A 23,932-nucleotide genomic window follows, 5' to 3' on the forward strand; every position below is an offset into this window, starting at 1 on the left:
GGCAGAGAGCAAGGCAGCTGGTAACCAGGGCCAGGAGGGCAAGCTTCGCACAACAGGCTCCGTTGCAGGAGGCTGAAGTCACTTGGGCTGGGGGCCACTCACAGGGGGAAGAGGTCACTCTTGACAAGGTTGTTCTGCAGCCGACCATTTGCTAGGCAAACACTCATGGCTCCGTGGTGCAAAATATGCTCTTGGGTGACCCGTTAAATGTACAAAGACTCCGCTGATGGAGTTAAGCACGTGGGCTCCTGATCTCAATCACAGGGGGTCGGGCTGAGGTGTCTAGCTCAGAAGGAGGCAGCCTGGCTGGTTCAGGGAGCTGGCAGAGGCTAGTGGGTTGGGGACAGCAAGCTGACAGCCAGCTCCCAGCTGACCTCCGTAGGCAGCGATGACACTCTGAGATTGGATTGTTCTCGCGTAGAGTCATCCATGAGAGGCGGCAATCGATGGCTCCCCAATCTGCTGCCCTAAGGCCCCCTCCCACTTCAGCCTGCCAGCCTTGGCAGGGAGGGGGGCCTCGCTCTACTTCAGGGAGTTCAGAAGTTCTCTCTTCCCCTGATCTTCACAGCCACCCCAGGCCCCGCAGCGCAGGTCTGGGTCCCACCCCGGGGCACAAATTCCTGCCCCAGTTCAGAGACCCAGGCTCAGTGCCAGGAGCTGCAGACACAGAACAACATGAGTCAAGATGGAGTCCTTGTCACCTGTGCGTCAGCTCCAACCTCCATCAGTGTCAGGACCTGTCAGGAGGGAGGCACTGGGCTTTTCCCACTGGGTCCTCCCCACAACCAGCCATTGGCTTTGTACCCACAGGGAACTTCATCACTGCATGGGAATCCTCCTTGGCAGCTGCTAAACTCAGGCATCCTGCCTCCCAGACCCCTCCTCATCAGTCTTCAGACTCCCAGAATGTTCCTTTGGCTCTTAGGCTAAGTTTGGGGGATCCTGGTTCCCAGATAGAATCTAGGTCCTGGCTGTCTTCTCCTTCTCCATGTTTTTTTTTTTGTGACTAGGGACCAGCAGGCCTTGGGATGGAGTTTGGGGGGGGTGGTGGTGGAGGGAGGAACCAGTCATGCCAGGAACCTGGAGACCATGGCTGTGTCTTCCAGCTCATCCTGGTGCTCTCCCCAGCTTGCCCACAGCGCTGCCCTCCTAGCTCATACTGTCCATTTGGAAGACTACTGGATTGGAAATAACACGCTGCCTGCCAGCCCTCTCCTCCCTCCAGGGGCACATCTGGTCTCCGCCTCTCACTCTCAAAGGGACGCAGTCAGCCAGGGAGACGGATTGGAGCATGGAGCAGAGCACATCAAGGAAAGCAATTAAAGAGCTGGTCTCAGAGTTAGAGGCTGGGAGGTGGGGGGCAGGCTGGAGCAGGCCCTGGCTGGGTGGGCAGATGGGGCAGAGAAGGGCCCAAACTTATTAACCCCAAAGCAGCAGGCTGGCCCCTGGGTCTGTGAAGGTGAATGAACTGATGCCTCCGAAGGCTGAGGGAACAGAGAAGAGAAGGGGAAGGAGTCTAGGTGGTCAGCCGAGAACCCTTCTGCAGCCACAGGAGTTGGATGCTTCTAACCTGCAGGGCGAGGCTGGGCACAGGCTCAGGATGGGAGAAGGAACCATCCCTGGCCCAAGGCAGCTGTCCTCCAACAGAAAGATGTCGCCTGCCCTCGAAGCTCCCAGCTGACAGTGAACCATAGATCCTCTGATCAGATGGTTCCCACCCAAGGAGAGAGGCAGCTTCTGTCTGTGGTTGCCTGAGTCTGAAGTGGGAGACAGACCCTACCCTTAGATGCATCCCAGTCTGATGAAGACATAGATATAGCACTGGGAAGACCCCATCTACTGGGGGCCTTGTCCTTGGGAAGCCTCAGGTTCAAGTGTAGAAGAGACCCATCCCCATGGGAGATGTTGACACACCAAGAGGTTCTCAAGCCAATGGAACTGTGGGTCTCAAGTCCACAAGGTCTGGGAAAGGGCAAAGATGGAAGAATAGAGCCCACTGGGGGAGTCAGGGAGATGAGAAAGCAGGGTGAGAAACAACCTCTATTCAGTCTCCACTAGGACAGTGGGACCTAACTCTCACATGTTCCCTGGGAGACCCAAAGCTATAAACAACTAGTGGTCTGGGGGTGAAGAGTGCTGACTCCCAACTTCTCTTCACTGGCTGCCACCTCCCACATCCTGTCCACACTGCCCTTTGTGGGGTGCCCCTGCCTACATGCTGTCCTTGCCCCAACCCCAAAGGAGTCGACAGGACATGGCAGCTCCCCTAGAAGACCCAGCTCCCACCCGTCCAGGCCCACCCCATCAGAGATGTGCTAACATGGAAACAGGTAAAGCACTTGGTGCATGCGTGCTAAGTCACTTCAGTTGTGTCTGACTCTTTGCGACCCTATGGGCTGTACCCTGCCGGGCTCCTCTCTCCATGGAATTTTCCAGGCAAGACTACTGGAGTGGGTTGCCATTTCCTCCTCCAGGGGATCTTCCCAACCCAGGGATCAAACTCGTGTCTCGGTCACCTCCTGCATTGGCAGGTGAATTCTTTATCACTAGCACCACCCAGGAAGCCCCTGGTAGGTGTTATTAAATGGAAGCTAGATTTGTCAAGCACCTGCTGTGTCTGGCTTTCACTGATAGTTTTTCTTACAACTACCTTGGAAGTAAGTTTGTCTAGACCTCATTATACAGGTGTGGAAATGGAGACTCAAAGAAGGTTCCTGAGTCATCCACAATCATACAGCTATTGAATGGCCTTGCTCTGTCCCCTAGAGGGCGCTGCCATAGCAGTCAGAGGCAATTCTAGTGACCCCTCTTTTAGAGGTTTTAGAAAGCCTGATACACTTAGGGGTTTTAGAAAGCCTGAGACCAGCTTTCTTCCTGCCTCCAAAGGACTATGGCCACCAGCCTGCTCAGATCTGGGCAGCTCAGCACTGCCATCTAGTGGTCACTCAGTTCCCTTCCTCAGGGATGGGTCCCCCAGTGCATGGACTCTGGCAAGGGGTTGGCCAGAGAGCCATGTTCCCTCCATCCCACTCACGCCTGCCAACCACCATGCTGTGTCAGGCACTGGGAGAGCAGCAGGGAGTCAGTGAGCAGCAGTCGAGGGACAAAAGGGCCCCTTGAGTTGGAGGCTGGCAAATTGGGAACATGCTGGGCAACTTCTGTGTGGGTGGAGGTCAGGTGGAGGGTTGATCTGTCCCGGAAAGTATTTGGGCTGTAGACAGGTCATCCTGGAAGATTCTGATGTAGAGGATGGTCATAGTGAGTGGGAGGTCATCTTGTCCCCAACTTGTCCTCAGCTTGAATTGTCCCCAACTCAGCTTGAAATAGGACCTGATTTGGCTGAAAGCTGTGGGGAGGGGTGTCCAGGCGTCCTCTTCCCAGAGCCAGCATCGTTCTGCTGTCCAGTCCAGAAGGCCATCCAGGGACTGGCCTGAGGCTTTGGATGACGAGGCTTCCAAAGATTAGGGAAGCAGGAGAGGAGGTGCCATGGAGAATGGGGCTGCAGCCAGACTGGGAGGAGGCGAGTAGAGGTAGAGGCTGGGAGCTATGTCTACCTGGAGCAAATGTGCATCACAGTATAATATAGAACAAAGAGAGAGAGGGCACAGAACTGTGCAACAATAGGGCCTGGTTACATCCATGCACGGGCTTCCCTGGTGGCTCAGATAGTAAAGAATCTGCCTGCAATTCAGGAGACAGACCTGGGTTTGATCCCTGGCTTGGGGAGATCCCCTGGAGAAGGGAATGGCTACCCACTCTAGTATTCTTGCCTGGAGAATCCCATGGACTGAGGAGCCTGGCAGGCTATATAGTCTATAGGGTCACAAAGAGTCGGACACGGCTGAAGTGACTTAGCAGTCACGCACATTCATGCACATGGTGGAAAACCATGCAACTGTTAAAATGATGATGGTGATAAATATTTATGGATATGAAAAGATGTTCACAACATATTGTCAAGGAAATAAAAAGCAGATTACAAAATAATTTGTACAGCATGAGCCTACTTTTTAAAAATGAATTTATACATGTAGAAAAAAAAAATCTGTTTATATCTCCAGGTGGCAAAATGATGGCTAATTAATTTTTCTGTTCTGCTTATCTGTATTCTCTGATTTTTCTACAATGCATGTAAATAAAAAGTAATGAAGTTTTGACAAATGACCATGGCCAAATCTGTCCACCACCTCTTTGCTTCTGTGTGTGAACATCACATAGATAAGGGCTGAGTGTGGGGATGTGTCTGAAGGAGAGATAGGGGTTGACAATAGAGGGAAGGGAGAGGATGCAGGCGGGTGAAAAGGGCCCAGTGAGGTGGCTGAAGCGGGTGAAGAGGGGGCCTCACCTGCTGCTGCTGAAACAAGCCGGTGTTTCACAAAAACAGTTACTGAGTGTTCCTGACAAGCCCTTTCTGCTTTGTTACAGCTTCTTCCTCCAGGACTGCTTTGCACTCATTTCAAGTAGATTTCACTTGGACAAAGAGAGAAGGCAGCACTGTGACTTGCCTGGCAAGCTGGAAGCGCAGCCACTCCAAGCCACGGAGAGGAGCTGGGACAAGGGCTTGTCCCCAGCCTTGTTCTTCCCCTAAGGTCACTCCCCACCCCCATCCTTCCTCAGCTCCCCAAACCACAACAGGATCAAGTCACTGGGTGCCCCCTTCTCATGATTCTCCTCCCCATGATACTGCTCAGGCCCAGCAGCAGACTCCGCTAAACAATTAGGAAGTCAGAAAACGAAGATCATGGCATCCGGTCCCATCACTTCATGGGAAATAGATGGGGAAACAGTGGAAAGTGTCAGACTTTATTTTTCTGGGCTCCAAAATCACTGCAGATGGTGACTGCAGCCATGAAATTAAAAGACGCTTACTCCTTGGAAGGAAAGTTATGACCAACCTAGATAGCATATTCAAAAGCAGAGACATTACTTTGCCAACAAAGGTTCGTCTAGTCAAGGCTATGGTTTTTCCTGTGGTCATGTATGGATGCGAGAGTTGGACTGTGAAGAAGGCTGAGCGCCGAAGAATTGATGCTTTTGAACTGTGGTGTTGGAGAAGACTCTTGAGAGTCCCTTGGACTGCAAGGAGATCCAACCAGTCCATTCTGAAGGAGATCAGCCCTGGGATTTCTTTGGAAGGAATGATGCAAAGCTGAAACTCCAGTACTTTGGCCACCTCATGTGAAGAGTTGACTCATTGGAAAAGACTCTGATGCTGGGAGGGATTGGGGGCAAGAGGAGAAGGGGATGACAGAGGATAAGATGGCTGGATGGCATCACTCACTTGATGGACGTGAGTCTCAGTGAACTCCAGGAGTTGGTGATGGACAGGGAGGCCTGGTGTGCTGTGATTCATGGGGTCGCAAAGAGTCGGACACGACTGAGATACTGATCTGATCTGATCTGATCTGATGGTCCAGTGGTTAAGACTGTGCTTCCAAGGCAGGGAATGCTGGTTCGATCCCTGGTTGGGGAAGTGAGATGGCAGATGCTGCGAGGCACTGCTAAGTTGCTTCAGTCGTGTCCGACTCTGTGCGACCCCATAGACGGCAGCCCACCAGGCTTCACCATCCCTGGGATTCTCCAGGCAAGAACACTGGAGTGGGTTGCCATTTCCTTCTCTAGCTGCGAGGCACAGCACCCCCCCCCCCCAAAAAAAAAAAATTAGGAGTGGTGTTTATCTCCTCTCTCTGCCTGAGATTAACAGGGAAATCTCGTCAACCAGCCCATAACACATGCCTAAATGAAGAGCACCTCCCCCGGTGTGGAGGAAGGGGTATTGCTAGGACAGGGGCTCAGGGGCTGAGCTGGCTCTGAGAGCAGGGGAGGGGACTAGCAGTCAGCCCTTGTCTGCAATGCTGGAGCACTGGCATTGCTGGGCCACCCCCCAGGGCCTCTCCTGGTGCCCACTAAATGACTCACCTTGGCACAGACACAATGGTCAGGGTGGGCACAGAGCCTGCTCCCTGCAGCACCCCAGCTCCCCTCAGATGCTTTCCGAGAAGCTCTTTGAGCAAGGGGCTTGGGCTGCGCCCCGCCCAACGGGCTGGCATCTTGGGATGAAAACAGCACAGCCCCCTGCAGGGGCTGCCCTCGCTGAGCGACGCCCTCACCAGTGGTGGAGAACAAGGCTCCATTCAGCAAGTGCCCGGGAAAAGGGATCGGAGGGCCAGGCATGGGTAGTGGGCAGCAAGAGGGGGTGGTGCAGGAGAGAAAGGCTGCCTGCTTCCCAGAAGTCCAGGGGCACAGATGGGCTGAGGGCCTGGGTGGACCACCAGGCAACCAGATCGAAGGGGTGGATGGATCTGAAATCTCAAGGGGCCACAGGGCACTGGGCCCGGGCTCCCAGTTCAGAAGCACTGGCTCCTCAGGACCCAAACCCACTCATCCCCAGAAGCCTTTCCCAGCCTTTCAACCTGATGTGTGGGAACTTGAAGGAGATAAATCCACTCTCACTGTGAGAGTGAGGTGAGAGGGGGCCAGGGAAATGGGATGTTACAGGGACAAAGATGGGAGTTGGGACAGCCAGCTCATTCATAACTGCTTTGTGGAGCTGTCAAGGCCTGGGCTCTGGGAGGGGGTGCAAGGAGGCTGGGGTGAGCCCACTGAGGCTGAGCCCAGAGCTTCAGGGTGGCCCTAGGGGTGGGGGGAGGGCCTGGGAGTGCAGCACCTGCCCCCTCTGGCCCTATCAGGAGCCCCACATTCCTTCCATCATCCCCCCACTGCTAGATAGAGACCTCGATTGACCCTCTAGACAAAGGGTTGGTTCTAATTCCAGCCCACAGCCCCAAAACTCCGGGGGATGGGGAGACAGCAGGAATGCGGACGCCTGCACTTAGAGGGGAGGATGGCAGGAATCTGCTGGGACTGAGGTGGTCAGGAAATCTAACACAGGCTGTTTCCTGAGAGTAGGGAACAGGTTTATTCTTCGTCAAGTTCCCAACAAATACCTGGAAGGAGAATGCTGAGGGAGGGCCTGGGTCATGGGATCTAAGAGTTAGAAGACAGGTAAGGGGTCATCTGGTCCAGCCCTTCCCTGACCCACGGTTCCAGAGAAAGGGTCTGCTTGCTCAGTAGTCAGGGTTTCAGACACAGCATCGGCCCCAGGAACTGCCCACTAGCAGCTCTGTCTGGAGCCAGACCGAGGCTGGCATGCTCTGGTGCCCCTGCCTCGGGGCACAGTGGCCTCGGTGTGGTGAGAGGCGTTCTCCCCGTGGCTTGGCTGTGGCCCAGCACCACCCCCTCAGGCTATGCCAGGGGGCGTTGCCAGGGGCAGCCTGGGCCGTGCCAGGCCGGTCCCCTCCTCCTTAAAGCCCGCACATCTCAGGAGCAGGCAGAGTGAGGCCAGGATGGAGAGGAGACGGGTCACCTCAGCCACTCGCCGCTCCTATGTCTCCTCCTCGGAGATGGTGGTGGGGGGCCGCCGCTTGGGTCCCGGCACCCGCCTGTCCCTGGCTCGAATGCCGCCTCCACTCCCAGCCCGGGTGGACTTCTCCCTGGCTGGGGCACTCAACTCCGGCTTCAAAGAGACCCGAGCCAGCGAGAGGGCAGAGATGATGGAGCTCAATGACCGCTTCGCCAGCTACATTGAGAAGGTGCGCTTCCTGGAGCAGCAGAACAAGGCGCTGGCTGCCGAGCTCAACCAGCTGCGGGCCAAGGAGCCCACCAAGCTGGCCGACGTCTACCAGGCGGAGCTGCGCGAGCTGCGCCTGCGGCTCGATCAACTCACTGCCAACAGCGCCCGGCTCGAGGTGGAGAGGGACAACCTGGCACAGGACCTGGGCACCTTGAGGCAGAAGTGAGGAGGGGAGCCACAGAGGGGCCTCCTGAATCGGGAGGACTGAGTCCCGGGAGGGGGCGCCTGCAGGTCTCAGGCGGGGCTCTGCCTTCCTGTTCCCGTTTCCTGCCTTTAGGAGGGAGGGCGATCCTTGTTCCCAGATGATGGAGGGCCTGGGACGAGGCTCAGAGTCTGGTTTCCGGGGATCTGATTCCCAAAAACCTGTCAGGGAGCCACTGTACCGTCAGCATCTTCCCGCTAAGGAAAGTGGACAGTCAGGGACCTTAGCAGGCTGAGTTTTATTCACTGCGGGGCCTTGCGACTGTGCACAGGGAACACACTTATTCTTAGCTCTGTCTAGAGGAGGAATTGGAAGGGAAGATGGGGGTGCATCAGGAGGACTGGGCTGGGATACAGGCAATAGGGGAGACAGCAGGTAAGCCTGGCTTCAGAACACAGGTGACTCTGCTTGTCCCCAGCTTACGACCCTAGTCAAGGTGCTTCAACTTGCGCAGCTGTAAGGTGGAGATCTTAATAAACCCATTTCTGAAGGTCACAGGAAATGCCAGGGGCATGATCCTTGCCGAGCTGGCAGAGTATGCGTGTGTGACTTCAAGTGTGAGAAGACATGTGTGTGTGTGTGTGTGTGTATGGCAGGAATGAGTATAGGTTGGTGGAAGCGCCTGTGTGAGCAGGAGCAGGTGCAGCAACCCTGATAAGGCACCTTGGTAATGACTTAAAGCACAGGCTCTTGTCTGCTCATCCTTCTGGCCAAGGCTTTGTCTAGAATACTTCTGCCCCTCACTCCTCCTTCTGCTCCACTGGTCCTGAGGGTGGGGGAGTATCTCTCTGGCAGGGAGATCAGGGGAGGGGTCCCCATAGTTGTCAGAAGAGCCCAGACCCAGGAGTGTGTCTCCCTACCTCAGGCTCCAGGATGAAACCAACCAGAGGCTGGAGGCTGAGAACAACCTGGCTGCCTATCGACAGGTCAGGGTGGTGGGGAGGGATCGGGGAGGGGGAAAACGTTGATGGCAGCCCACCCAAACACAGTCCCTAAGCCCAGCCCTCCAGAGCCAAGCGCTCTCCCTGCCCCCCACCAGCCGCAAAAGGAGAGATCAGATTAGACTAGGAAGCAGACAAGACGAGTCTGGGGTCAGAGTGGCCCTTTGCCCCGCCCTGCTCCAGGAAGCAGATGAAGCCACCCTAGCCCGTCTGGATCTGGAGAGGAAGATTGAGTCTCTGGAGGAGGAAATCCGGTTCTTGAGGAAGATCCATGAGGAGGTAAGATCGGGAAGGAGGGGAAAAAAGGCCAACACAGAGACTGGAACTGAGGGAAAGAGATGGGGAGACAGAGACAGATATTCAGAGAGAGAAAGGGACACATTGACAGAGAAAGAAAATGAGAGACAGAGAAAGAGATGCAGAGAGAGACTGAGGGAGGCAGAGCTAGACAGAGAAGAGTGCACCCCCAGCCCCTGGTAAGATGCACCTCGACACACACTCCACTTAAAGTGGGCCCTGTTGCCTCATTCTTCTTCACTACAGCCCTGTGAGATAGGGGTGGTTCCAGTGTTATCTCCTTTTCACAGAGGAGAACCCTGAAGCCCAGAGAGGTTAAAGAATGTGCTAAGGTCACACAGTTGGTCTCTATGACTCCACTCCCTCTGCCATCTGTTTCCATTGAAATGATAGCCATACATTAAAAAAAAAAAAAAAAAAAGACCCCACTGAGCTCTGACTTCAGATAATAGATTCAGAATCCATGGGCTCAGGGAACCCAGGAACCCATAGGCACACCCACACCACAGGACTCAGACATTCTTTCACGAGAACACAGACACGCTTCCAGCGCTCCTGACTTCCGGGCCTGGGAGGAGGACACCCTGGGGCCCCCAAACTAACCCGCTTCTTCCCTTATGCTGGACAACGCCATCTCCTCCAACTAGGAGCATCCCATCTCCCCTAGCCAGTGTCCGTGTCCAAGGGGCAGACAGAAGAGGGCATGATGCTAGGGGGAAGCCCCAGTTGCAGCTGGTCCCTGAGGCCTGGCAACCCTTCTCTCACCCTGGCCAGGAGGTGCGGGAGCTCCAGGAGCAGCTGGCCCAGCAGCAGGTCCACGTGGAGATGGATGTAGCCAAGCCTGACCTCACAGCGGCCCTGAGAGAGATCCGCACACAGTATGAGGCAGTGGCGTCCAGCAACATGCATGAGGCAGAGGAGTGGTACCGGTCCAAGGTAGCCCTGACTTTGGGGCAGCCTGCCTTCTCCAGGCAGCCCTTCTGGCTCCATACAAAAGAATCAGGGAAGGAGGGTGGAGGAAGCTGGGAGAGGATCCTCTCTGAGTGACTGACCTTCACCAAAGAAGTGAGGCGACTTGCCCAGGGTCATACAGGCACTATTACTTCCAATAAGTACTCATTAGTATCTGTTGCTATTGACTACTAGCCAACACTCTTGTGTTTAGGCCCTATGCTTTGCAAGGATTATCTTACCATGAAGTAGGTACTGTTCTTTGATAGATGACAGAACTAAAGTCCAGAGAGGTTAACCAATTTGACCAAACTCACACAGCTCCTAAGCAACAGAGCTGGATTTCTAACCCTAGCTGTCTCACTTAAGAGCCTGTATTCTTTTTTTTTAACTGTTTATCTGGGGGGTTTTTTTGGTCATGCCTCAAAGCATGTGGGATGTTAGTTCCTTGACCAGGGATCAAACCCATGCCTCCCACATTGGAAGGGTGGAGCTTTAACCACTGGACTGCCAGGGAAGTCCCAAGCCCCATTCTTGATGCTTCTGCCATCTGCATCCTGGGTTATTGAGCATCTGCTGCATGCCAGGCTCTGCCCAGCATATAGAGACACGTCTGATCAGGGAGATGTGATGTCACTCAGTCTGATGTCTTTGAAGAACAAAGCAGGGCAGGGTTTATATGCTGTGAGAGCAGGACGGATTTCATGGGAGGGCAGTGGGGCCAGGTGGGACTGGCAGCCTATGAACATAAAGAGAGGAGAGAAAGGGCATTCAGGAAGGGCATGCAGGACACAGCCTGAGTAGAGGCCATAAAGCACAGAAAAGTGGGGGCCCGGAGATCCTGGCCCAGGGCATGGAGCTGAGGAGTGTAAGTGGCAGAAGTCAGTGACAGTTCTGAGCAGGTTAAGGCGTGATGGAGCCATGAGGGATTCTGTGCAGGCTGGGGGAGAGAGGGTTATTAGAACCTGGTCTCTGCTCACCAGAGCTCCTTGTGTGTGACTGAGGAGGACAGGATTCAGTCCCGAGGATGGAGCTACTGGAGAGTCTGGGTTCTGTGACACCCTCTGCTCATTCATGCGTTCCCTCATCAGGCACTAAGCTAGATGCTAGAGAAGTGGCAGTGTCTGTGTCCATGGGCCACGGGTGACTGTGAATAATCCCACCCAGTGCCAATGGCGTGGGGTGGGCTGGAAAACAACCCTACCGTCCGGCCCATCTCCCTGATCCTCCAGACTGCGTACCAACCCCCCGGGGCCCACTAAGCTCCCGCGATATTCGGCCCCAGACCGCCCTCCAGCATAAAGCCCTCTCCTCATCTAGTTTGCGGACCTGAACGACGCCGCCGCCCGCAACGCGGAGCTGCTCCGCCAGGCCAAGCATGAGGCCAACGACTACCGGCGGCAGCTGCAGGCCTTGACCTGCGACCTGGAGTCCTTGCGCGGCACGGTGAGCACAGGCGGGGCCGCAGGCGGAGGAGGGGTACGGGGTGAGCGACCCGGGGACCTGAGACCTACAGCCTTAGCAGATGCTGAAGGACCGGCTGGGGCGGAGCTCTGAAAAGTTACTTGGGGCGGGGCCTCGGGGAACGGTCCGGCTCCACCCACAGAACGAGTCCCTGGAGCGGCAGATGCGCGAGCAAGAGGAGCGCCACGTGCGGGAGGCGGCGAGTTACCAGGAGGCACTGGCCCGGCTGGAGGAAGAGGGGCAGAGCCTCAAGGACGAGATGGCGCGCCACCTGCAGGAATACCAGGATCTGCTCAACGTCAAACTGGCCCTGGACATCGAGATCGCCACCTACAGGAAGCTGCTGGAGGGCGAGGAGAACCGGTGAGCCCAGACCGGCCGCCTGCCCTACTGCCCCGCCCCAGAGTCGTCTTGCTCCCTTCACGCGTGCATGTGTGCTCGGACATGTCCAACTCTTTGCGACTCCCATAGATGGTAGCCCGTCAGGCTCCTGTGTCCATGGGATTTCCCAGGCAAGAATACTGGAGTGAGTTGCCATTTCCTTTTCCAGCGGGTCTTCCCGACCCAGGGATAGAACCCACGTCTCTTGTGTCTCCTGCTTTGGCAGGTGTGTTCTTTACCACTGCGCCACCTGGGAAGCCCCATCAGGGACTGTCTTATTCAGCCTCGTGACCAGCCCCCTCCTATCCCAGCGCCCAGCACAGTGCTCACCTAACACACAGTTGGTATTCATAAATGCCTGATGAATGAATGGATGGATTCAATTCAGCCCATGTTGATCAGATCCTAGGGTAAGGACTTGGGTTATCTTCCAAACTAAAAGGCTCACTCCCCACCCTCCCAACAAAGACTGGACTTCTTTTCTGCTGACCAATCTCCTCTGCCTCCTGGGAACTCTCTTCATTGCTCTCCCCTCCCCTCAGTCATCCTCAGAGCACTCACTTTCTTTAGAATGGAGATGTTCCCCTTGCTTATAACACCCAGAGCTCTTACAGCCCCGGGAGTGTGTTGGCTGCTGGAGAAGCTAAGAGATGGGGGTTTGCCTTTCCTGGCAAGGAAAAGGGCCTCGAAGCTATTGTGATGACCCTGGACCAGGATCTGGCCTGGGAATGTGCTCTGGCAGGCTGGTCACCCCTCTCCTTCTGCTGTCTTTCAGCATCACCATTCCTGTGCAGACCTTCTCCAACCTGCAGATTCGAGGTCAGTAGAACAGGGTTTTGTGGGCAGAGTGTTGGATTCCCGCCCCCTCCCCCAGGCCTGTGGGTTGCTCTTCTGGTCTGAGGCCGAGGACCAGGGCAGAGGGGCCCAATGCTCTCTGCGGGGACCTTCATTATTCACGGCACAACTTCCAGCCAGAACATACCATCCCAGAGCATTCCAGGTGGGGCTTGCAGCCACTCCTGTCCTGCTCTGCCCTTTGTCCCTCCTCCCATGCCCACTCCCCATTCCACTGCAGAACTGAGTGAGGGTCTTAACCTCTCTCCTGTCTGCAGATCCCTGTCCAGCTGAGTGTTTGATGTTTGTGTGTTTTTTTTAACTGCTTGTCACTACAGGGGGCAAAAGCACCAAAGAAGGGGAAAGTCACAAGGTCACAAGACATCTCAAAAGCCTCACAATACAAGTTATACCAATTCAGGCTCACAAGGTTGTAGATGGAGCCCCGCCGGCTCTCGGTTAGCTGCCTGCCTTTTAGACATGGTGCTTTTCTCAGCTTGATAGGGAGCAAGCTCACCAAGCCCACTTTCCCCATCTTCTTGAGCTCCCTCCTCCCAGGTTTCCCTAAAGGGCCAACCCTATGTCATTTCCCCAGCAATCTCAGCACCCAGTCCAGGACCTGGCGCAGGGTAAATGTACATTAGAGTAGTAGAGTTGGCCGGTGTTCAAGGTGCTACGTCCTCAGGCACTCAGCTGAGATGCTCTGGGCCTCTGAGCAAACACACCAGCTTCTGTTTCACCTCTTCCCATCACCGGGAAGGCCCCTAGAGTCTCACGGTGCCTGGCGGCCAGGCTCTTGGCCTGATTCCTCTTTCCCTGAGCCTCGGTTGTTCAGCTCAGGGCTAATTCAGCCCAGAGGATTATTTCCCTCTAGACTGCTGCTCTTGTAGTGAATAAAGTTTTATGTCCCCTGCTCTTAATATTAAACATTAGTGAGTGTGACATATTATATTTTTCTCTCTGCAGGGGGGAATAAATTACTTCTTACTTGTATGTGGCCCTCAAATAATTCTCAGCTGAGGGAAAAAAGAATTCTTCTGGACTAGAAATTTAGGAACACTAGCTATGCATGTCCTAGGGCTTAGTTCAGTATCAGAAGAGTTAACCAGCAGACCAGGTAGAGGCAATACTGCCACATGCCGGACAGAAAAGGGTCCTAGAGAAGTGGCAGAGAGAAGCAGGAAAAGGGAAGAGGGATGGGAGAGGGACCCATGTGTATAGAACATGAATCCGTGCCCATTGTTTTAAACACATTATTTCAGTTAACTGACTCACTACTTCCACCTAGAGAAGTAGGCAGCAGCATCCCCATTTTGCAGATGAGGACACTGAGGTTGGAAGAGGTAAATTAACTTACCCAGAGTCGTGTGGCTGAGCTGGGACTCGAGCTCTGGCCTGCCTGACTTCAATAACCACATGCTCTTTCCTTGGCATGATGCTGGGTTGCCAGGGAGCCAGGGGCCAGGTGAGGGACTGCAGAGGGGCTGAAATGCAGCCAGGCCAGGACAGCAAGCAGGGCAGTGAGGGCTTGCTTGGCACCGTGGGGACTCAGGAGGTTGCCAGCCCCTCTGGGAGAGCCTAGGACTTCTCTGGTTGGATCGGCTTTTGTTCTCACGATTAGGGGTCTCAGGGGGAAATCAAGGGTGGGAGAGGATGTCTAGGGCTCTTATGGAGGCCTCCTCTCCTCATGTCTGCAGAAACCAGCCTGGACACCAAGTCCGTGTCAGAAGGCCACCTCAAGAGGAACATTGTGGTGAAGACCGTGGAGATGCGGGATGGAGAGGTGAGGAGGGCAGGCCCAAGATTCTGGCCCCAGCAGGCTCCGGGAGAAAGCCTAGACTGGCATATAGAAGGTTCTCCATACCTCCCAAGAGTTCCTCTGGGAGGCTCTGGAAGAGGGGAAGGAGCCCGGATATAATTCCATTCCCCAGTCCCTACACTAAGGGCAGCCAAGATGCTTAGGCCACGGGACAGGGTCCTGATTCGCTTTCTTTCTCCCTTTCTCACCCTCAGACTCAGGTGCCCCCACAGCAGGCCTGGGAGAGAGAGAAAGAAAATTAGTAACTTTCACTTCCAACTTTCAACTTTCAGCTTGGTGAAAGGGACCTGGCAGAAGAATGGAAAGAGGAGATTGGGCATATCCCCTCCCCACCGTACCAGCAACAGAACTAGCTAAGCTTACAACAGCAGCTCAGCATGTGCCAGGCAGATGTTTGCTAGATGTTTGACAGGATTAGCTCGTTTCCCCCTCTGACTGCCGCGTGGCGGCGTTCCGGTTACTATCATAGAAAAGTTGGAAGGCTGGGAACTTGTCCCGGGTCACATTGTCTAACCGTGGTGGACCTGGAGTCTGTGTGAGCTCCTAACTGTGGCGCCTTCTGTGTCCCCTTCAGGTCATTAAGGAGTCCAAGCAGGAGCACAAGGATGTGATGTGAGCAGGACCCATCTGGCGGTCACTGCCCCACCGTGTGAGGCATCTGCTGCAGGAGTCAGGGTAGCTGTCCCTTCTCTGCTAGTTAATTTCCCCAGAATTGAGTTCCCACCCAATCCAGTTGCTCCTCTTCCTGCTCCATCTCTATGCCAGCTTGCCACCCTAGGCTGCATCAGCATTAAGCCTGTCAGACAGCACCCACCCCACACCCAGCAACACTAACAGGGTACAAACCCCAAAGGGTGGCCTGGAGGGGCACGGCCAGCAGCTTGGGTTAGAATTGGGAGGGAGGAGAGAAAGCGGGGAGGGCAGAGAGACCTCATAAATCACCCTGCCCTCCGTATCCCGAACTTCTGTTGTCATGGCAACTGCTGCCAGAGCCGGAGGTGTCTGGGGGTATCTGGGAATGGGGCCTTCGAGTTTCCTTGAGCTGCTAGAGGAAAACTGAGAGTCTGAGACAAGCAGAGGAAGTCCCCAAGGCAAGGTGGCCTTGGCCAGAGGCTTATTCTTCTAGACTGACTCTGACCAGTCTGAGGGTAGGTGGGGCTATCCTGCCAACTGGGAGAGTCAGCAGACAGAATTCCTGGCCTGCTCAGATTGCAGAGGGGCCTCCTGAGTGATGCGTTGAGTGCCTCAGCCCCACTGAGCTGCCACGTGGGCATGCCGTGGGCCTGTGGGAGCTTCATTCTCTGTGCTTGGGGGAAGTATAGTGTAAGTGCAGAGGAAAGGGGTGCTGGGAGGGAGTAGAAGGGGGCCTTGCCCATTGCTGTGGGTACAGAGAGGTCAAGCCCAGGAGGACTCCGATACAGGCTGGAGTGAGCAGGTAGAGATGGTGGGGGCAGCGCTTGGGATGATGCTAGACATCAGAGTTGGGGTCGTGGGTGAGCAGTTACACTTGGCCTTTGGGTTGTGGGAATCAAGAAAGCGACTTATCCTCTTGAAGATGTTGACACTGGAAAGGAAGAGGCTGCTGTTCATGGGAGTGGGGCCTGCTTTGTCCCAGCCCTCAAGGCCCTTTCCTTGCTTTGTAAACCTTGTCCATCCAGGCATGTGAGCCCCTGCAACTGCCACCTGACCCAGGAAACACTGCTAGGCGAAGCCTCTGTTGCCACCCAACCTCCTCTCCCCACAGTGATCACTGCTCTTCCCTAAACCAAGGCCCCTGTAGTCCCCTGTTAGTCAAATACAAAACATACCCACCTCCCCATGTTTTAGGTAGCACTTTATTTTATGATTTGGAACCTGAGGCCCATGCAGAGTGAAGACACTGGTTTGTGTTCCTGCAGCCTGGAGGCAGGAAAGCTTGGGGCAGACACTTTCACCCTGAGCACCTGTTCTGCTGTTCACAGGGAGACTAGTGGGCATGAGATGATCAGTGCCCACAAGTGGGGCTCTGAAGCCCACTCCAGGGTTCCCATCTCCGTCCAAGTCAGAGGGACTTGACTGCATACCCTTCCCCCATTCCCTCCTGCCACCCACTGCTGCTAACCTTCGGGGCATTGCTGCGGGCTTTAGTCACTGACATAAATGCAACAAATAAAGACAACTGCTGTGGCCTTCCCCAGAGTGGACTCTGATCTGTTCAGCGGAGGCTGAGGCTGGAGCAGAGGACAGGAAGTAGCCTCAGGCAAGACACAACTTGCTTCTTATCACTGATCATCTTGGGGCCCCCAGCATCCCCAGAAGTGGCCACATGACAAATCCCACCTCCAACCCTGCTCTGCTCTCCAGCCCTGGTGCCCCATGCACCCACTGCCTTTGCTTCTGGCTCCTCTTCTCACCTCCAGCCCCAGGCTGGGTGCCATCTGTCAGGAAAGCCCTCAACTCACTCTCCACTTTCCTCACCCATTTCTCCTGTACTGGTCTCTACCTTTATTCCCAAACTCACCACTTCTACCTGATGGTCCCGGGATGAGGCTGGGAAAGAAGACAAAGAGGATATACTAGGTACCCCAACTCTTTTCTTCCTCTCTCTGCTACCTTCAGTTCAAACAGCACCCACTTGGCAATCCACGAAGGCAAGAAAATAAAGCACATCAAACACAGTCAACACCAGAGAGCAGATAAATATTAGGTTCACTTCTTCCTTCTCTAAGCATAAAATCAGAAGACACGTGCACTCCGACTACTTCCATCCTGGACTCAGTTCCCCATCTCCCACCTGCTCAGGCTTCCCTGCTTCCCAGATGAGGTTCCAGGCTTGCTCACGAAAATGGGGGGCAGGTTCGCATGCCCCGCCCCCAACCAGAGGCATCTGGTACCATTTAACAAACACATTTGAGCACAGCTGGTCTTCAGAGCTGGGGGCGAGAGAGCCTGGGGGAGAAGTTGGGACAAAAACGGAATAAGTAACAGCAGCAACGACAAAGGTGAATGCTGATAAAGATGACCGTGATGAGCATGTAGCCTATCAGAATGAGCCCCAGGGCGGCCCGAGTCTCGGGGTCGGAGAAGGAGACCGGGTAGCGACCTGGAGATGTCACGCCCAGTCGGAACCCAGCAATGCGCTCGCCCTGCCGCCAGCAATAGTAGATGCCCCGGTCTTCCAGCTGGGTGAAGCGGATGTGGAGATGGTTGCCGTGATCGATGAACACCCTCATGGACCCATTGACGCCCTTCAGGTACTGCGTGCGGTAGAGGTACTGGTGGTCCTTGTCCCAGGCCACGGCGTGCTCTGGCCGGGCCCCAGGGCAGGAGATGATGAGTCCATGGCCCAGCCTCTGCTGGTGGAACTGAATGGGCACCTGGGGCAACCAGGGCCGGCTGCCCACTTTGGACACATAGTTGAAGATGGCCATCACACCCTCCTGGACCTTCTTCTTCTTCTCGCAGGGCATCAGGCAGCTCCGAACCAGCAGCTCAGGGTTGTGGTCGCTGGCCTTGGCCCTGAGCTGCCTGGGCACAGCCCTCGAACCGCAAGACACCACGTTGGGCAGTATCTTGCGGTAGCGGGGAGAGAGGTCTGGGCTCTGCAGGTAGCACAGACCAATACGCCACTGCTCCCCGCGCACCCCGCAGCGGTCGCAGGGGGTCCACTCCCAGAAGGTGGTGAAGACGCGGAGGCTCCCGTGGTACTCGTCTTCTAAGGGCTCCTGGCCCTGGTCCTTGAAGGTAGCCACCATCCCCTCACTGCTCTGGATGTCCACGTCGTAGGCGTAAAAATAGTCCCCCTTGCGGGTGCCGCAAAAATACAAACCGGAGTCCTCCGGCTGCGCCCGGAAGACCAAGAGGCTGAACATGCGGATGCTGAAGCGGACCAGCATGTCGCTGCCCACGCGCACCTGTGCTGCCTCCGTCAGCACCCGCCCATCAAAGTCCGTCAGCACTTTCGTGTGGCTGCTGCCCAGGTGCTTCTGATAGTACCAGACAACAGCGGACACCTCCTCCGGCTTGCAGGGGCAGGGGAGCTCAAAGCTCATGTCGGTCAGGTAGGCTGCATTGTCAAACATCAGAAAAGCCGGGCAGGGGGTCCTCTGAAAGATGTTCTCTTTCTCCACTATTTCAAAGGCCTGGAGGCTCCCCCACGCCCACAGGAGCACAGTGGTGTGAGCCAGGTTCATGCCTGTGCAAGGGAAGGGTCAGAGGGGGCAGGGCAAACCCGAGGCACTAAAGGCCTATGGGGCTTCTAGAAATTACTGCTGGGAGGAGGCATCTATATGAGGAAAGGATTAAGCAGCCAGGAAAAGAAGCAACAGTCTGCAGAGGAAGCTGCCATAGGCAAGGCAGTTGATTCCTAGTTAACATACAAGATGCCCTTCTCATGTTCCAGATGTGATCTTGAGGAGAAAACCATTCTAGAATCTGGCTCCCTCTGCCCTTTCTAGAACTCTAGCATTCTAGAACACTGGGTCAGGGGAAGCCAGAAGGAGAAACAAGGGCACAGGTACAAGTTCAGGAAAATCTCTGCACTTCTGCTTCAGGCTCTGCCCTGCCTGCCTGCCTGGTGGAAAGGTCTTCCCTTTGGTTAATCTGAGAGTTGAAGGAAACCCTCCCACCTGCACATCGGGCCATCTGAAGATACCTGGAGGCTGGCCAGGCCTGAGCTGAAGGCTTGGGGCTTTCTCAGGCCCAACCTGCATGGGAACTCAGCCCCTGGAGAAAAATATTCCACTTCAAATGAGGTAGCATTTGATCATTTATTGACTAAATGTCCATTCATTGGTTTCTGGTGATGAATACTCTTGTTTAAGGGCTATGGAGGATGAACTGGGAGATTGGGATTGACCATATGTACACTACTATGTATAAAATAGATAACTAATGAGAACCTACTGTATACCACAGGGAACTCTACTCAATGCTCTGTGGTCACCTAAATGGGAAGGAAATCTAAAAAAAGAAGATATATATATATAGATAGATAGATAGATATATACACATACATATATATATATATGTGATTCACTTTGCTATACAGAAGAAACTAACAACATTGTAAGGCAACTATACTCCAATAAAAATCAATTAAAAAAAAGAACTATGGAGATCAGTATTTGTTAACCATGGAGGATTAACAATTTTGGTTTTTCCTTGTTTTGAGTGGAGGCTGCAATGGGTGGTACCAGTGTTTGGTTGGGTGCTCACCCATATCTCAGGGCCATGGGCTAGCAGACTGGCAGGCTCTAAGGGTGGGAAGCAAAAGTCTTTCAGCTTGGCCCTTGACCATCCTGTAGATCTACAAAGTTCAGAATATGAAGCCCCCAAGGGGCTGGAGGAAAAGTGAAAATTCAGTTCCTGCTTTGGTTGTGAAAATTTTAAATCCAAAAGGGAATCCGGTGTGGGTTTCTGATTAGAGTCCTGCAGAGCCCCCAAGCCCATCAAAAAATGCCTCTGATGACCACTGGGGGCTTCTGAAGGTAAATGGTCCCATCAGTCCACGTGGTATAGCATCAGCAGCTCTTGCAGCAGACCCTCCTCCTCCTGAAGCCCACCCGGCTGCTCCCCCAGACCCTGCCCCTCCGAGCTGGGGGTGCCCATGGCCTGCAACTTCTGAAACAAGGCTCTGCAGCTGTCTCTCTCTGTATGGCTCATCAGGCTCAGGTTCAGGGTGAAGCGCCCAGTGCTGGCCAGGCTGTGCAGGATCCCCAGCACCGCCCAGCGGTCAGCAGGCCTCACGTGATCAGCCAGCGCCACCAGCATCTCCCCTAGAAGTCCAAACCCCACGTCCATCTGGAAGAGGCGGCCCAGCTTCGGGCCCCCGAGCTGCAGCAGGGCCTCATAGCGCTCTGGCCCGCTACGCAAGTGTCGCCGCCAGTCACGGTAGAACTCAGCTGAGGTCTCAGGCTGGAAGAGCGTTTTCTCCTGGGTCACAAAGGAAGGGAAAGAGAGTGCAGAGCTCTTCCAGCTGCTCTGTGACAGCAAGGGGAACCCATGGGTTTTCAGCTCTGGTATTGGTCTCTGAGCACTGGCAAGGCCGCAGTCCCTGTGGGCCTCATTTTCAGATGAAGGAACAGGGGATGGGATGGGGAGGGAGGGTCCCAAGAGGAAAATATGCAGGCCATGATGTGAGATTCTCAGCTGTACCAGGACTTTCCTACTGATGAGTGTGGACATAGCCCTGTTCTACAAGTGTAAGTCAGACTTCACTCTGAGCAGGGTGGGGGTGGGAGGTATTTGGAAACTTCAGGAGGAGAAAAAAGAACTCAAGTGTTCAGGGTCTGACAAGCTGTATCTCCTTCCCAACCCTGCCAGAGGATCAGATTCTCTACCATATAACCCAAGGCAGGGCACCCCAAATGTGATCTGGGAATGCAAGCCAAGGGCTGATGGACAGGGGCCTGCCAAGTACACCTTTCTGACTTGATCTGGCAGGTTTGGGCCTCATCACCCACCAGTTGCTTTTCTTTCTGGAATTGGAGGCAGAAGGTTGTTTCCGTTGGCTTTACATGAGACACAAGGAAAACCTATGTGTTGTAAGATAGGACAGGAGGCTGAGGGCAGAGATTCCTGCTGGGCCTCACCTACCAGGGAGAGTTCATTGGTTTCATCCTGGGAGGGCCTTCCCTGACTAGTGTGACAGTTCCAGGGCACAGGCCTCTTTCCTCCCATCTTGTCCTTCTGTTCCAGCGGCTTCAAATGTGATGCAAGGACGATACCCCTATGGGCAAAGGCCAGAGATTAGGGGATGGACCTTATGCTGCCTGTAAGTATGAGGTGGCTGGACTCTGCATGAAACAGGCTGGATCTGTTGGCAAACCCATATAAGAAAAATAACAACAGCAAAAGTAACTGATAACTTTTGAGCACTTCCCATGTGTTAGGTATCGTGCTCAGAATCTTATGTGCAATAACGTTTAATCATGACAATAGTTACTCTCTCTTACAGATGAGGAATAGTGGCTCAGATAGGGAAAATTATTTGCATAAGATCACACAGGTAGCCAGAGAAGGCAATGGCACCCCACTCCAGTTCTCCTGCCTGGAAAATCCCATGGACAGAGGAGCCTGGTAGGCTGCAGTCCATGGGGTCGCTGAGGGTCGGACATGACTGAGCGACTTCACTTTCACTTTTGACTTTCATGCATTGGAGAAGGAAATGGCAACCCACTCCAGCGTTCTTCCCTGGAGAATCCCAGGGACAGGGGAGCCTGGTGGGCTGCCGTCTATGGGGTCACACAGAGTCGGACACAACTGAAGTGACTTAGCAGCAGCAGCAGCACACAGGTAGCAGAAGGTAGGGCTAAGACTGAGCCCAGAATGGTCTGAGGCCAGGTGCATGCTCTTATGCACTATAGTAAACCAGAACAGGAAAGCCTGAGAAAAGTGGCATTAAGCTGACCTGAATTCCTCATAGGAAGCTACCTTCTGTTCCACTGCCCGTAACTTGGCAGCATTCTCCCGTTTGTACTTCTCATCAGCAATGAGTGCAGCCTGCAGCTCTTTCTCCAAAGCCTTGAAGTTGATGACGTCATTCCTTTTCATGGCCCCTGCCTAGGAAGGCAAAGGAAATGAATGTCAAACAGAAGACAAATATCAGGGATAAGGAGGGCAGTGGGCGTTTGCATCTGGATTCTTTGCCAGCCAACAAAACGACCCCAAAGCACTCTGGACATCTAGTCACTTATCTTGGGGGGTGTTACAAAAATCTAGTTCTGTTTTACAGAGGGGAGCTGAGTCACACAGTGAGGTCTTACTTAAGATTTGTTGTCGCCGAAAACAGTCTTGACTCTCAATTTAGTGCCTTATCTTAATTTTGTTCTCTGCCTCTGAAAATATTTTTTAATCGGAATTTAATTGACATTAAATGTTATATTAGTTTCAGGTGTACAACACAGTAATTCAACATTTATATACATTACCAGATGATCACCACAATGTTTAGTTACCATCTGTCATAATTTAAGAGTTATTACAATATTATTGACTTATTCCCTATTCTGTATGTTACACTCTCATAACAATATATCTTATGGCTGGAAGTTTGTGCCTCTTAATCTATTTCATCCATTCCTCCCCCCTACCTTCCCCTGTAGCAACCACCAATGTGTTCTCAGTATCTGTGAATCTGTTTTCCTTGTTTTGTTTTTTAGATTTCGCGTATAAGGGAAATCATGCAGTATTTAACTTTCTCTGTCTTAAAATACCCTGTAATACCCTATAACATCTTAGCATAACACCCTCTAGGTCCATCCATATTGTTTTTTTGTTTTGTTTTGTTTTGTTTCTAATTTATTTTTAATGTTTAAATTTTAATTATAGAAATTTTATTTTTTTAATTTTATTTTATTTTTAAACTTTATATAATTGTATTAGTTTTGCCAAATATCAAAATGAATCCGCCACAGTCCATATTGTTTTAAATAGCAATTTTTCATTCTTTTTTATTCTGTCTCTAAAAATATTTTAGTATTGGTGCTTCGGCTGAGGAAGCATTTCGATTTCAGAATTTAGTTCCTTTACATTTCCACAAGGACTCACTATATACAAGTTGCGATAGAGGCCCTCACACAAAATTAGAACTACTGTAAGCTATTCTTGAGCCCAGGGATAAAAATTCACCCATTGCTAAGTTAAGCATTAGTCGTTCTGTTCTGTCACAGCTGCGACCTCATGGATTGTAGCCCACTAGGCGGCTCTTGGATGGTATCATCGACTCGATGGACATGGGTTTGGGTGGACTCTGGGAGTTGGTGTTGGACAGGGAAGCCTGACGCTGCGGTTCGTGGGGTCGCAAAGAGTCGGACACGACTGAGCGACTGCACTGAACTGAACTGAACTGAAGGCGGCTCTGTCCATGGAATTCTCCAGGCAAGAATACTGGAGTGGGTTGCCATTCCCTTCTCCAGTGTTATGTTCCCGATCCAGGGATCCAACCCGGTTCTCCCACACTGCAGGCAGATTCTTTACGATCTGAGCCACCAGGGAAGCACCCATCCTTAAATGTCTTTTAAGGAGGAAAGATACTTTCCACCCGAAACCAGATGCAATGATTGAGCAGGAAATCAAGCAGACGCGACAGAGGAAGGGGCTTAATGATTCCGGTTTTCAAATCCCTCTGTCCAGCCCAAGGCTGAAGCATAAATCTCTAGGTACTTGGGCAACCTCTTTAGTTCTGTCTAGGTACTTCTGCAACTTCCGCATATCTGAGGCTGATTGATTCGTTCTATAGAGAGAGCACCTATAAGAGTTTTAATCTTGGATCCGCATTTACTGCTGTGAGACCCTTCTAAACCTTACTACTGCTGCTCCGAGCTATTAGCTAAAGATCACGTGGCGAAGTCATCCCCACCGAACTCCTCAGTCCCTGGGATCTCCCAGGCAAGAATACTGGAGTTGGTAGCCATTTCCTCCTCCAGGGC

General features: G+C 53.4%; 3 protein-coding genes across 6 annotated transcripts; 1 reads left to right on the top strand and 2 right to left on the bottom strand.

Moving 5' to 3' along the window:
- Window positions 1-7,317: 7,317 nt before the first annotated feature.
- On the top strand, window positions 7,318-16,698 carry LOC102409328 (glial fibrillary acidic protein). Of its 2 annotated transcripts, XM_006045557.4 has the most exons (10): window positions 7,318-7,795; window positions 8,701-8,761; window positions 8,960-9,055; window positions 9,848-10,009; window positions 11,345-11,470; window positions 11,631-11,851; window positions 12,645-12,688; window positions 13,042-13,161; window positions 14,401-14,486; window positions 15,097-16,698. In XM_006045557.4, exons 1-10 carry the CDS (start codon window positions 7,347-7,349, stop codon window positions 15,136-15,138), a joined length of 1,407 nt encoding a protein of 468 aa, XP_006045619.2. In that variant the 5' UTR covers window positions 7,318-7,346; the 3' UTR covers window positions 15,139-16,698. The 2 variants fall into 2 exon arrangements, with proteins under 2 accessions (XP_006045619.2, XP_006045621.2); XM_006045559.4 differs by lacking the exon at window positions 13,042-13,161.
- FAM187A (family with sequence similarity 187 member A) lies at window positions 16,267-22,066 on the bottom strand. Of its 3 annotated transcripts, none has more exons than XM_044938883.1 (2): window positions 21,936-22,066; window positions 16,267-18,696 (listed from the first exon to the last, which is right to left on the bottom strand). In XM_044938883.1, exon 2 carries the CDS (start codon window positions 18,692-18,694, stop codon window positions 17,429-17,431), a length of 1,266 nt encoding a protein of 421 aa, XP_044794818.1. In that variant the 5' UTR covers window positions 18,695-18,696; window positions 21,936-22,066; the 3' UTR covers window positions 16,267-17,428. The 3 variants fall into 3 exon arrangements, with proteins under 3 accessions (XP_044794818.1, XP_044794816.1, XP_044794817.1); XM_044938881.1 differs by having other exon boundaries at window positions 21,913-22,049; XM_044938882.1 differs by lacking the exon at window positions 21,936-22,066 and adding an exon at window positions 21,099-21,231.
- CCDC103 (coiled-coil domain containing 103) lies at window positions 19,493-22,055 on the bottom strand. Its single transcript, XM_006045561.3, has 3 exons — window positions 21,913-22,055; window positions 21,099-21,231; window positions 19,493-20,435 (listed from the first exon to the last, which is right to left on the bottom strand). The coding sequence occupies exons 1-3, from the start codon at window positions 22,053-22,055 to the stop codon at window positions 20,004-20,006; spliced, it is 708 nt and encodes a 235-aa protein (XP_006045623.3). The 3' UTR covers window positions 19,493-20,003.
- Window positions 22,067-23,932: the final 1,866 nt, after the last annotated feature.

Source organism: Bubalus bubalis, chromosome 3 (genome assembly GCF_019923935.1).
Source record: "Bubalus bubalis isolate 160015118507 breed Murrah chromosome 3, NDDB_SH_1, whole genome shotgun sequence".
NCBI lineage: Eukaryota > Metazoa > Chordata > Mammalia > Artiodactyla > Bovidae > Bubalus > Bubalus bubalis.